The 14,452-nt window shown below is 33.6% G+C and overlaps 1 protein-coding gene across 2 annotated transcripts in view; it reads left to right on the top strand.

Moving 5' to 3' along the window:
• CHD1 (chromodomain helicase DNA binding protein 1) overlaps positions 1–14,452 on the top strand; it is an 80,992-nt gene that overhangs the window by 15,936 nt on the left and 50,604 nt on the right. For both annotated transcript variants that reach the window (XM_037032406.1, XM_037032405.1), the window contains exons 3-8: positions 7,004–7,205; positions 8,162–8,287; positions 10,038–10,099; positions 11,913–12,062; positions 12,205–12,473; positions 14,082–14,307. In XM_037032406.1, coding sequence (XP_036888301.1) covers positions 7,004–7,205; positions 8,162–8,287; positions 10,038–10,099; positions 11,913–12,062; positions 12,205–12,473; positions 14,082–14,307 — 1,035 coding nt within the window. The remainder of the gene's footprint in view (positions 1–7,003; positions 7,206–8,161; positions 8,288–10,037; positions 10,100–11,912; positions 12,063–12,204; positions 12,474–14,081; positions 14,308–14,452) is intronic.

Raw genomic sequence — 14,452 nt, 5'->3', positions numbered from 1 at the left:
ATTATTTCCGTGTGGCATAAACCTGAGACTCATGGTTGTATGGGTATAAATACAATTACACTGAGAAGAAAGGGCTAAGAATGCTAGTCAGGGTTGAACTTCAGAACACCATCAGATGAGCTCTGAATTTTCTACACAAGTGTTTTATTAAAAAATATTCCCAGGGGAGGGAGTGCGTGTCGGGGGAACTGGAAGAAATTAGCCAAGGAACATATGTGCAAAGCCCATGGATACAGACAATAAAGTGGTGAATACAGGAGGGGGGCGGTGCTTGGAAGAGGGAAAAGGAGGGCTGGGGGCATGGGGGATATCTGTAATAGTGTCAGCAGTAAAGTTTTTTTAAAATCTTTCAAAAACTCCCCCAGGAAGTTCTTTTTGATGGCATTGACACTTCAGTAGTTAAGGGGGAAGGGAACAAGGCATTAAATGAGAATTTAATGCAGCATGCTTGTTCTTTAGTAAATACAATTCTTTGATTGTGTATGTATTAGTGAGTATATTTTTCAGGCACACAGCACTAATTTTCTATTATATTTCTGTGGAAAATCAGTTTACCTTCTACTAATATATGCTATAGCATCCCTCCCTCTTCTTCCCAGTCTTAATCCATCCACTTGTTTAAAAAAATAAAAAAGTATTCTGGAAATGGCATGAACTAGAAAGAAAATCTTTCTAGGGACAAAAGAAGTAAGTAAACGAACACATTATTTATAAGAATTAAAATGAGAAATCATTGATCTGACAAGTAGACTAATTTACATAGGTTTAAATATGCAGTATTTTTTTCTTTAGTGCTACTGTTTTGAGGTGTTCTTTTCATTTCTTTTCAGTACTTTTATACCAACCCTAATATCATTTTCTTGACTACTTTTTATCTATTCCAAGGTTAGTCAGGGCCAGTTTTTTTCCTGTTGGTGATCCGCTGGTAAGGAAAGCACCTGCCCATTGCTACCATTTTCTTAGAAGGTCATTCATTATTTTATTCATTCTTCCTTTATGTTCTGTTGCAGACTAGTTTCCAATTCCTGTGATAATAGAGCAAAGAATACTTGTAATATAAAAGTATCTTTCTATATTGAGAGTACATCATTCTCTCAATATATCCAGTACAGGTCTTAGTGGGGTTTTTTGTTTTTTGTTTTTTGGGTGTTTTTTTTAGCTCAAAGGTGAGTTGGGTACAGAAAACAGAGGTTGCTATTCTGCCATATGTTGGGCTGAACTAATATAGACTCCTTTCTACATATAAACATATGAAAATGCCAAGTAAAATAGAGCAAAGGGGAAAAAAGGATAGGTGCATGGCTGAACTTGAGGGACAGCTTTCTTTACACATGCCAGGAACAAAAGATATCCCAAAGTCAGAGCAATAAGCTCTGAGCAAACATGATAACACAGGGGATATTTGGAGGAATATAGGCCCCATGACGGGTTGGGATTGGGATTGGAATTAAGTATTTTTTTTAAAGATTTTATTTATTCCTTTTTTTAGAGGGGAAAGGAAGGAGAGAAGGAGAGAAGTATCAATGTATAGTTTCCTCTCGCGAGTCCTCGGCTGGAAACTGCCCTGCAACCCAGGCATGTGCCCTGACTGGGAATTGAACCACGATCGTGTGGTTCGCAGGCCCGCGCTCAATCCACTGAGCTACACCAGCCAGGGCAGAATTAAGTATTTGACTGCAGAATTGTGTGTCCTTAAAGCTGGAACCCTGGAAGGGTTGCTTTTCTCTACAAAGGGTCTAGAAAAACTCCCAGTATATGCCTACAAAGCATTTTTGTTGCTGTGAGGATAAAACGGAATAGACTATGAAACTATTTTGAAGCCTGTGAAGAGCTATTTTAAATTTTGTCTTAACTGGTGTATAAATGAGAGAAAGGGCCATAAGAGCCAAGCAGGTAACATAATTGAGTGGAGCTGTCCGGGTATAAGACCTTGGGGGTAGGGGAGGTGGGGGACAACAGGTGAATTGGAGATCATGCACATTATTTAAAGGAATCAGTGCTACTTACTAATAGACAGTCCTGACCATGTGGTAAGTGGACCCAGTGTTTTCAGCTTTCTGATTCTTTAAAAGAAGCTTCTTACTGTTGCTCCCCTCGCTCCAAGATTTAAAATTAGATGACTTTGAGGGGAAAAAACAAAAGAAGAAAAGTATAGAGGCAGAGAAACCAGGAGGAAAGAACAAGAACATTTGTGTGAAGGACTTAGGCTTATGATGTTTATAAATAAACAAAAAAGCAGAGAGTAAGTAGTACGAACCATTTATTAATTCACAAATAATGTATACTTGTATTTTCCGAGTCTGTCGTGTAAAGTGCTAGAAAGTAGGGATACAGTTGTTAAATAAAACACTCTTGCATTCATACTAGCTTATGTGAAGTAGATACTAAGTGCCAGACATCCTGGTAGGTGTCTTTAATAGTCTGGGAGTGGAAGTCTAGGAAAAGCTCCATTCAAGAAGTGAAGGATGAATAGAATAGGAGTATGAGGGGAAGAGGTGGGGTGGCGGTTAACAAGCTTTCCAGATCCAGAGAACTGTTTTGTACCAAGGCTGTGAAGTTAGAACACACGGCAAATTCAAGAGCTAGAGGAAGTCAGGCTGGGGTGCAGATACAGACAGAGGAGTGGCTTCAAGGTGAAATTAGAGAGGTAGGCAGAGATCAGATTTTAGTCATTTTATCCTAAGAACAAAAGTAAGCCATTAAAACCCTCAAGATCAGCCATAGGGCTGCTGGCTTCACAGGTATAGAGAATGGAGCCCAGGTGTATTCAATTTAAAAAATGAAGAAGGATGGTGATTTTGATGTTGGTTAGAGTTTGAGAAGCATTTCTGTAATCTAATCCATAGATAAAGAATTGTAACAGTTTAGTTATATGGAACTTATGACAATAACTGCATTATAAAGTACCTAAAATTTTAACTTAAATTTTTTTAAATGGATTACATGTTCTACTGAACAGAAAGTTAATTTTTTTTCTGGTCACTTAAATCTTTAAGAACAATGGCATGTAATAACCATGGGAACATTGGAGGGAAAGTATTGCCTCTATAAGAACCTGTGCAGATGTAAATTTTGAGCACTTTTTTCAGCTTTTTTTTTTTTTTTTCAGTCAGTTGCAAACTTTGAAGGCAAATCAGAATAGCAAAAAGGAGTACCTTCTAGCTTAACCCCCATTGAACACTCTGGGAAGTACAACTTATTCTGCTTGTATCTTATTTGTCAGAACTTAAGCTAATAGCCACACTTAGTTGCAGGGAGTTTGTGCTATAGACTTTTATACTGAGTGACCATAATATTGGGATTTATGTTATTAAAAAAGGAAGATGGCATGCTGAGTTGGCAACTAGCAGTTAGGCACCTCTTTTTCTGTACACACACACACACACACACACACACAAAGTATCCAGGCATGTAATATTAAAAATAGAAACGTTCGTTGAAGAAGATACATGATACAAGAAACAGTGTACATAGGACAGTGATGCCTCCAATCCCCTTCAAGTAGGCACCTTGGGATCTCACACAATTCTCCCAGTATCTCTTCCACTATTCAAAACACTGCAAAATTCAATGTTGGAGTCACTGTCAGCTGCCTTGTTGTATTTCCTTGAGTCTCTTCAACAGTCTGAAACCTTTTCCCATTCAAAGATGATTTTAGTTTGGGAAAAGCCAGAGTTATGGGGTGCCACATCACCCAGGTGACTCAGCTCTACTACAGCCCAGATTTGGCGCCCTGTGACTTCTGGCTTTTCCCAAAACTAAAATCGCCTTTGAAAGGGAAGAGATTTCAGACCATCAGTTAAACTCCGGAAAATACAATAGGGCAGCTGATGGTGATTGGGAGAACTGGGAGAGGTCCCAACGTGCCTACTTTGAAGGGGACTGAGGTGTCATTGTCCTATGTACAATGTTTCTTGTATGTTGTATCTTTAGTATATGTCTCTACTTTTCATATTATGTGGCTGTATACCTTTTGGACAGAATTCCTGTATCTTTTATTTGTTTTTATATATATCCACACACCCATCAAACATATATGGAGTTCTTTAGTGCTCAGTATACAGAGGGCAACAAGTGAAATTCCAATGCTTTAGAAACATGGTAGAATATCAAAGGTATAGAATACCAATAAAACAAAAGAAAACAAAATTACAGTGATTACTACATGGTGTTCTCACCATGTAGTATGTGTAGATAGCAGTATGGATAGGATGATTCAGGAGTGCTAAAGGATACCTGATTTAATGTTGGATTGAGAATGGAGTCAGGAGATATATATTGTAGAAGTACCTGTGAAGTGAGACTCAGGTAGGAATTATATAGTTGGGTGGGGAGAGAAATAATTTTGCAAAAGCAGGAAGTGGAAAGAGAAACTTGCTCTCAGAATTATAAGTAGTTTGCCCCTGCTAGAACTAAGGCTTTAAGTAGGAAACTGTCCGAGAGGAATTCTTGAATACCTTCATAGGTGTTTGAACTTTGTTACAGAAACACTTCAGATATATAAAAGAAAGCTACACCATGATCAGATTTTTATTCTAGAGAGAGCATTTGCATGATGGGCTGAAATATAATTACTTTATTAGGAAAAGACTTTTCACCTATTTTAGTGCAGTTTTGTTTGAATATAGATCTTTGCTCCCCCAACCTGTATATATTTTTCTTTCAATTTTTAAGAATTTAAAAAAATGAATTAATGTAAAACAATGACATGATTCAAAAGCTCATGACTTATTTCAATCCATGTTCTTTCTACTTCATTCCCTCCCTCCTTCTGTACATAGTCATTTTTATCTTAATTGTTGGTTTATGCTACCATTCTTGTGTTGTTGTTTTTTTTAAGTATAAGCAAATATGTACAAATGTTTTTTACCTTATACAAAGGAAACTAACTATAAACACTGTTTTGTGGTGGGGGGGGTTCTAACTGTATCCTGGAAATCATTCTGCGACTACATATTTGATATTCCTATTCTCATTCCTACTAAGAACTAAATAAAATATATACTTTATATTTACCATATCTAAAGTAAAGACATTCTAATAATAAACCTATACCATTACAGTAGCCTAGGTTCAGGTTGCTTGCCTTTATCTCCAGCCAGAACTATGCCCACTAACTAGGAATTTTGACTTAGTTGTCCATATTGAATGGCTAATCAGGGTGTAATTAAGAAGATAGATCCATGATTGCCCCCCATGTTCACTTATTCACTTTTCAAACATTTGTTGAGTAGCCACCTGTAGAAGTTACTGTGGTAGAGACTCTGGAAAAAAATAAACAGGACCTACAAGGAGCTTAAAAGCAAATAAAGTGATACATCTCTGCTTAGTTACTCTTTCCTAAAGAATTAGTTCAACTCTGCCTTCTTCTAAATGTTTCACTCTTACTGTACCAAACTGGATTGTATCTTCAGTGCTCCCCATACACCTGGATCCATTATCTTCAGTATAGCACATAAGGGCATTTACAGCACAGAAAGGTGTTTATTGGTTGACATGACCATCTCTCCATACCAGGCTAGAAGTTCTTTTAATTTTAAGGACTATCTTATCTCAGTCTTCCCAGTGCCTAACATGGTAGTTCTTAGTTAAGTTTATTGAGTAAGTAGATGTCTCTTTATCTGTCAGGTTAAAGGAGAAAGGAAATTGTATGTAAGGAAAAATACCTTCTCTAGTATTCTTGTTGAAATTTCTCTCAAGGGATCCAAGTAAAATATGGAAAATTTTTTGTTGTTTGTTTATTTAATTAAAGGGCACTATGCTGTTTTTGAACATCAGAACCATTATGACCAGTCGGTAGAAATTGTGGCAAAAATAATTTTTATATCATAGTCCTTAGGAAGCAAATTTTTGTTTACTGTTTCTATGAAGAAAAATGTTCCACTCGATTTTTAAAAATTTATTTGTTTGCATTTAAGCATATATGTTTGTATTTTAATTTATATCTCACTTTTGGAATCAAAAGTCTTGCAAACTTTTATGCCTGTGTTTCCACGTAGAAACTATTAATTCCTTGCTGTTAAACAGGAGAAATGACTTTTAGAAAGGAATTGATTTTAATATTGAAGTTGGTTTTCATAGAGTAATACCTCCATCTGGTGGTTTTTCTGAAAACTACAGCAGAAAACATGAGTTTCTCTGTAGCTAAACTGCATTACCTGTTGTTTCTCATAAAGCCAGATGAAATCACATAAAAAGCTGCCTACCATGTGTATCAGAAATTTTAGTCCCTGGTTTTCAACAATTCAGCTGTCAACACCATGCGAACGAATAGCCTTGGGGATAATAATTTACACAATCATTTGTTTAGTTCAGAACATATCTAGGCTTCCCCTGACTGAAAATTAGTAATTGGGAAAATGATAGTTTCTCAATTTACTGTTAGTTGCTTTCTCGTGTGTGTATAGCTGTTAGGCAAGTTGTGAGAATTTGCTAATATTTCAGATGTATTACTGTGGAATCATGACAGCGTCAGTGATTTTCTCAGAGAAGCAATTACTTTTATTTTTTAGTATATTGTATTTTATCATATCCTAATTATAATAAGTCACACTTCCCTGGAATGATAAACTGTAGTTACAAACTTGAAAATAAGTAGAAACTACAACTTTCTTTTCTACCTGTTGCTATGAGAATTTTCAACACATTTTTTAACTTTTTTTTCACATGTCTATATTTACTACAGCTAACTAGCCTTTTAAGGCTATCCTTGGCTTAAACTTTCCAAATTTTTAGCCCAGGATTCTGTACTTAATAGAATATGCTCATTATCTTGTAAGACAAATTATGATCTGATTGCTTATATTTTGACCCAAACTACAAAATCTATTAACCCTGTCAGTTACTACTATAGATTACCATTAATTCCTTTTTCTATTTGTTTGGCTATAGAAACTTGAAATATGAGATAAAGTTTAATGATTTGGGGCTGTCAGCTGACTTTTTAAGAAAGATTAAATTCCTAATGAAATTTGTTTGAAATATGTTTTCTTTTAAATTGCAGCCAGTCGGATGATGATTCTGGGTCAGCTTCAGGCTCTGGATCTGGTTCAAGTTCTGGAAGCACTAGTGATGGGAGCAGTAGCCAGTCAGGTAGCAGTGACTCTGACTCTGGATCTGAATCGGGCAGTCAGTCAGAGTCTGAGTCAGACACATCCCGAGAAAACAAAGTTCAAGCAAAACCACCAAAAGTTGATGGAGCTGAGGTAATAAATAAAGTATCTAGTGCAAGGTAGATTTATAACACTGACTTACACCACTCTTAATAGAGCTTTTAGAAAACATTAATTTTAAACATTAAAATTTACTTTCAGTGATTTGCAATTGTGGTTAAATATCTGTAGAATAATTGGCTCGGAAGAGGATTTGTAACTATGAAACAGCAAATACAAAATCATACACAAAATCTTTTCAACCTCTTTCTGAGGTGGAAATTGAGTTTCATAAGTACTCACTGTCAAGACTTTGTGAGATATTTTTGTTAATCCTGCAAGTGTCTGATCTCTACTTTCAAGATCTTCAAGGAGACATTTTATTGCTAGTAGCAAGAAACTCTGCTTCATTGAAGACACTTGGTAGAATAGGCTAAGGGACATTTGGTTTGTCAAAGCTACTACAAGATTTAATAAAACTTTTCTATACTTCATAATAGCATAAAGTAGTGTTGCTTAGAGTACCAATCTTAAGATGCTTGGATCGGAGTACCAGTCGTAGGATGCTTGCACCAGAATATAAGACAATGCATAACTTTCTTCATTGAGAAAATATTGCTACCAAAAAAGGTACTTAGTAATATAGTTGATTTGCATTCTGATTAAGTTCTTCATGGTCACTTCACACCAGGTAAAAAGAATAGGAAATCACTTTGAGTAACACTGGTGTCTCATTAATTACCACTTTGTTTTTGAAAGTTACAACACCAAAGGACATGTTGGTTAATATTGTCTATGAATCTTGCATAATTTTTTTGTATATAAGTAAAGCTCAACATATTAATTATATTGCACTAATATTACATATAATGTAAGTAAGGAAGATGGTCTTAATTTATTAGTTGGAGGCAGTGAAAACGTTGATGCTGCTTTTCAATAAAAAAAACTCTTAAATTCCTCTTCAGTTTTTGCAAAATTTGAACCTTCACTCATTCTTATTTCTATTTTAGTTTTGGAAATCTAGCCCTAGTATTTTGGCTGTTCAGAGATCTGCAATGCTCAAGAAGCAGCAGCAGCAGCAGCAGCAGCAGCAGCAGCAGCAGCATCAAGCTTCATCTAATAGTGGATCAGAAGAGGTGAGTTTTCATTATGAAAGCTACTATTTTAAAAGTAGGTATGATGCCCAGATATTGAAGTAAGTAGATACTTATGAAATTATTAGAAACATGTGTTTTGAAAGTATAGGAGATAAATTTGATTATGTATAACTGAATCTTGAAACAGATATATTTTATCTAATAATTGTACTTTTAGGGATTAATCTAAAGCAGTGGAAATTTATGTGCATTTGCTCATCAAAGAAAAACTGGAAATAATATATGAAGAAATAATATACTCTTTAAGTCTTATTTGTACAGAACATTAACAGAATTTTCAACATGTTTTTAAAAGAATAGGCAGCAGCTGTGAACAGTACAGTTCCTGTGTAGATGTGAGCATGTGTACATGTGTGTTTTAAGAACTGTTAACCTGCCTAATAGGGAAGGAAAATAGTAAAATTTTGAGTGTATGATTTCTTTTTGAGGCCATACTAGGCAGTAACAATGGTTTTCAGAGTTTATAATAGATTTTTTCCAAATTACAGTTGATTCTCAATATTATAGTAGTATCAGGTGTACAACATAATGGTTAGACATTTATATAACTTACAAAGTGGTCCCCCTGATAAGTTTAGTACCCACCTGGTACCATACATAGTTATTATAATATTATATTCCCTTTGCTGTATTTTTCAAACTCATGACTATTTTGTAATTGTTAGTTGGTACTTCTTAATTTCTTCACCTTTTTCTCCCAGCCCTCTAACCTTGTTCCCATCTGACAGCTGTCAGTTTGTTCTTTGTATCTATGAGTTTATTTCTGTTTTTATTATTTATTTTGGTATTTTTTAGGTTCCACATAATAAGTGGAATTATATGGTATTTGTCTTTCTCTGTCTGATTTATTTAGCACAATACCCTCTAGGTCCATCCATGTTGTTGCAAATGGTAAGATTTCATTCTTTTTTATGGTTAATATTCTGTTTTTCATATGTCCCTCATCTTCTTTATCCAGTTGTTTATTGATGAATACTTAGGTTGTTTCCATACCTTGGCTATTGTAAATGAAATGTTCTTTTTGTCTCTTTTTATAGCCTTTATTTTTAAAGTCTACTTTGTTTGATATAAGTACTGCTAACCCAGCTTTTTTTTTTCATTTCCATTTGCATGGACTACCATTTTCCATCTGTTTACATTCAGTCATTGTGAGCGTCTTTCTACCTGAAGTGGGTCTCTTATAGGCAGCATACGTAAGGGTCTTATTTTTGTCTCCATATAGCTGCCCTATGTCTTTTGACTGGAACATTCAGTCCATTTCCATTTAAAGCAGTTATTGATAGATATATAGTGATTGCCATTTTATTTAAAATTTTTATCTTTTTTTTCTTAAAGAAGTTCCTGTAACATTTCTTGTAATACACGTTTAGTGGTGATGAATTTCTTCAGTTTTCTCTCTTTTAGATTTAAAGATTCTGTTGAGAAATCAGCCTAGTTTTATGGGAGCTCCTTTGTATGTAACAGATGATAGGTTTTAAAGTTTTGTACAAAATCCTGACATTGTGATATATATCTAATTTCACTGACTATGTTATAAATTCAAATTAAAATGTTACTAATCATTCTGTGTGCTACCAGTATAAATAACAACATAGGAAGAAAGAGGTTTTACAGTTACTGTTATTAGCAAGGTGAACTTTAAATAGTATGACTAGCAAAAATGTGTATAATGATTAAATTGCAATCATTAGTAACATTAACTTTGTTTATTTATTTATTTTTTCTGCAGGATTCTTCTAGCAGTGAAGATTCTGATGATACAAGTGAGGTCAAAAGGAAAAAGCATAAAGAGTATGTCATTTTGTTCAACTGATTACTTACTGTCATATTAGGGAACTCCTAATGATTCTGTAATTCATATCTTTCTGTGATGACCTAAGGTTTTTGTGTCACTTGTTTATCTATGATAACCTCTCTCCCTTATGTATTTTTAAATTTCAAAGATGTGCTTATTCATAATGTCAGAAAAAGCTTAACTTGGGTATAAAGGTGTAAGGGATCAGCTAATGCTGGATTTTGGGTGATTTTGTTAATTTATGGTAATAGTTATCCTTACTGTTCATCTGCACATGAAATTTATTTACTCTATAGGACTCATTTAAGAACTCAACAGTAATATCCTAAAGAACTTGACCTAGAAAATGTTAAGAGTACCTTAGATTCTCAATTGAGATATCTAGATTGTCTGAGTTTTTTTCTCTCTCATTTTTTCCAAAACGTTTTTCTATTGTCTCTTACTTTTCAGTTTTCTTTGATATTTCATGCTTTCACTTTGGCGCATCTGGCTTTGAATTTGTTATTCCACTTTATGCACTTGATCTTATGCATCTTTAATATGAAGAAGGCTTGTATCTTTATTTAGTTTCTGAAAATTTAGTCATTATATCAACATTTTCTGTAAGTCTGATACTATTAATAGATATAAATATTATATTTGTCTTGGATCATATATGCTGTACATATCTATTGGATCATCTGTTCCGTCCTCCAGGAATCCTACCGTATCATCTTTTCTATCCCTTTATTGCTATGCTATAATCTCATTTTCTCAGATTTGTCTTCTAGTTTACTAAGTGCATTTTCAACTACTTTGTCTCATCAGTTAATGCAACTCTTCCCCTGAATTAGTAATTTCTAATCTCAGCATGGGTGCAGGCAAAGAATATTTTAAGAAGCAAGTAATTGGGGATGATGGATAGACTTTCTTGGATATAAAAATCATAATTGGTATTATAAAAATATTAAATGGAGAATTTTTTATATATTCTGTCTCTTGTTAATCTTCATGTGTAAACTCTGAAAAGATTTCAAGGTAAAAAAGAACTTGTTTATTGTGTTTTTGATATAAGCCAGATTTTCTCATGTATACTTGTTTATGTAATTGTTAACATAGTCGTTGATGCAAGAGATGCAGAGCAATGGAGTAGAATCAGTGACCCTGAGACAGAATATAGTGTATATGTATGAGAACTTAGTGTGTGTCTTTCATTTGGAGTCTATTTATGGCAGAATGTTATGTGCATCCCATATTTTGTCTGTACATGTTGATTGGAATTAAATAGACTAAAAATAGTAATAAAGGTAATTGAATGTTTAGATGGATTGATTTTCTTTAAGATTTTTTAAATCTGTTTTAATTTCTTCATGAACATGTACTATTTTTAAAAATCAGTTTTGAAATGTATATATTTAAAATTACTATCTCCAGAAAATTGAAAGAGATTTGAATCTTTTTTATATTTTGAGAGGGCAAGTATAATTATTATACAGGTATGTTCTTTAAATGATTATACTATATTTTCTCCATAATGATAGTCAAAATAACATTTACATATTTGCCATTCATTCCGGTATAAACTAAATGATTAACAAAGCTCTGGAGTTAGAGGGAAGAAGTTTCTTCTTCTGGAGGAATCTATATCAAATATTTTTTAGCATTTTCTTTTTTTTTTACAGACATTTAAATGTTTTTAGCATGCATGAAAGCAACAATTTTTTATTGTTAAGTAGAAGGCAGTTTTTTATTTTCTTCTATTTTATTAGAGATAAAGGTTACTGTACGATGTAAGTATAAATAATCACAAATTGTATATTTTATGTACAGTGAAGATTGGCAAATGTCTGGATCAGGATCTCCATCTCAGAGTGGTTCAGATTCTGAATCTGAAGAAGAAAGAGATAAAAGCAGTTGTGATGAAACAGAATCTGATTATGAGCCAAAAAACAAAGTTAAAAGCAGAAAACCTCAAAATAGGTAAGTATAGTATGTCCTAGGTTTACCCTGAAAACTGTTGACTATAGGCAGTATTCATTCTTTTTGTATGTATTTTCTCATTTATGGTTTTATGCCAGTGTTTATGTAAAAAAACACCTCTCTCCCCCCTCGTCTACCCTAGATCTAAGTCAAAAAATGGAAAGAAGATTCTTGGACAAAAAAAGAGACAGATTGATTCATCTGAGGAGGATTATGATGAAGACTATGATAATGATAAAAGAAGTTCTCGTCGTCAAGCAACTGTCAATGTGAGCTATAAGGAAGACGAAGAAATGAAAACAGATTCTGATGACCTACTTGAAGTCTGTGGAGAGGATGTTCCTCAACCCGAGGAAGAGGAATTTGAAACAATTGAACGGTTTATGGATTGTCGGATTGGCAGAAAAGGAGGTATTTTTTTTAATTTATTGTATGCTCTGGTTTCTCTTCAGATCATATAAATCTTTTGCCTTTAAAAACCCATTTATTGTTTGGTGATTTCAATAATAATATACAAGATTAGTTGTGGCTGGTGTTGCTCAATGAGTTGACCACCAGCCTGTGAACATAAAGGTCACTGGTTCAATTCCCAGTCAGGGCCACATGCCTGGGTGGCGGGCCAGGTTCCTGGTTGGTGGTGTGCGAGAGGCAACTGACTGATGCTTCTCTTCCTTTCTTTCTCCCTCCCTTCCCCTCTCTCTAAAAAATAATTAAAACCTTTAATAACAACAATAATAATAATAGATTAAATAAAGAACTTCTTGAAGATTTTTCAATTTTGAAAGCCAAGAGGATAGATTTTCTTCTGTTTTACTTATTTGCTGCAAAATATACTTCACTTAGCTTGAGTAAGTTTTTTTCAACAAATATCCATTTGACCTTGGTTCATATATTACAGATAATTAGAAAGTTTTTAACCTGTTTGCTTAGTTTTCCTGTTACCATGCCTAAATAATTATTTAGGTTCATACTTTCAATTTCACATGTTTTGGTTTTTTAAAAAATGTGTTTTTGTTTTAACACAAATGTTAATTATTTTTCGCTGCCTTGACATGTACTTTTTCCCTTTCTGTATTATTGAGATGTAGTTGACATACAGCATTGTATAAGTTTAGAGGGACATGTATTGCAAAATGATTGCCACAAGAAGTTTAGGTAGTATCAGTTATCTTATAGATACAATAAAAAGAGAGAAAAAAATTCTCTTGTCATGAGGGCTTTTATAATCTACTCTTTAGTAACTTTCAAATATACCATTCAGCAGTGTTAACAGTAGTCATCATGTTGTACATTACATCCCTAGTACTTACTTATTGATTCTGAACCTTTTCACCACATTCATTGTATTCCTCCTGCCTCTGGTAATTATAAATCTGATTTTTTTCCGTGAGTTTAAGATTTCATATATAAGATCATACAGTTTTTTCTCTTTTGTATGACCTATTTCACTCAGCATAAGGCCCTCAAATTCCATCCACATTGTAACAGTACTAGGGATATTTCTTTCTTTTTTTATGGCTGAATAATATTTGTGTGTGTGTGTGTGTGTGTGTGTATGTATCAGACTTCTTTATTTGTTGATCTGTTAATGGATACTTAAGTTGTTTCCATGTCTTGGCTATTGAGAATAATGTAGTGAACATGGGGTACAGATATTTCTTTGACATAGTAATTTGAGACATGCAGATTTTAAAAATGATTTTAAGTTACATTAGTTTCTAATTATCAGTCTCTCAGTCAATAGTTATTATAAATTGCTGTATCCTCTTAAGTGTGCTACTGTGTTTGAACATGATTATTCTAATTTTAAAACAGGATTAAACTAGATAATTTTTCTGTTCTAAAATTTTGAATTTTTATTATATATGTGTATTTTAACTTCACATAAATTTCTGTGCCCTGATACTTTTCATATTTAAGAGAGCATATATTTTTCTATTCATATTCTTCAATTTGTTAGTTGAATGGTAGTATTCCTATGACAGAATTACAGGGAGTGTATTGTGCTTTCTTTTTCAGCTACTGGTGCTACTACAACGATCTATGCAGTTGAAGCAGATGGTGACCCAAATGCAGGGTTTGAAAAAAACAAAGAACCAGGAGAAATTCAGTATTTAATTAAATGGAAAGGATGGTCCCATATTCATAATACTTGGGAGACAGAAGAAACCCTTAAGCAGCAGAATGTTAGAGGAATGAAAAAATTGGATAATTATAAGAAAAAAGATCAGGAAACAAAAAGATGGTAAATATGTTTTATATTATACTTAATATTTTATATATCAAACATTATTACCAAGGTTTTTATTAATAAAGAATACATTGTCAAGAATCAAATGGTAACCTAAAATAATTTATTTATGGACTTACTTGTATTACATTTCAAGCTA

Source organism: Sturnira hondurensis, unplaced genomic scaffold (genome assembly GCF_014824575.4).
Source record: "Sturnira hondurensis isolate 20B ecotype Veracruz unplaced genomic scaffold, ASM1482457v3 Scaffold0021354, whole genome shotgun sequence".
NCBI classification, from domain to species: Eukaryota; Metazoa; Chordata; class Mammalia; order Chiroptera; family Phyllostomidae; genus Sturnira; species Sturnira hondurensis.
The sequence above is the reverse complement of the archived record's forward strand: the minus strand, read 5'-3'. Positions and strand labels throughout refer to the sequence as shown.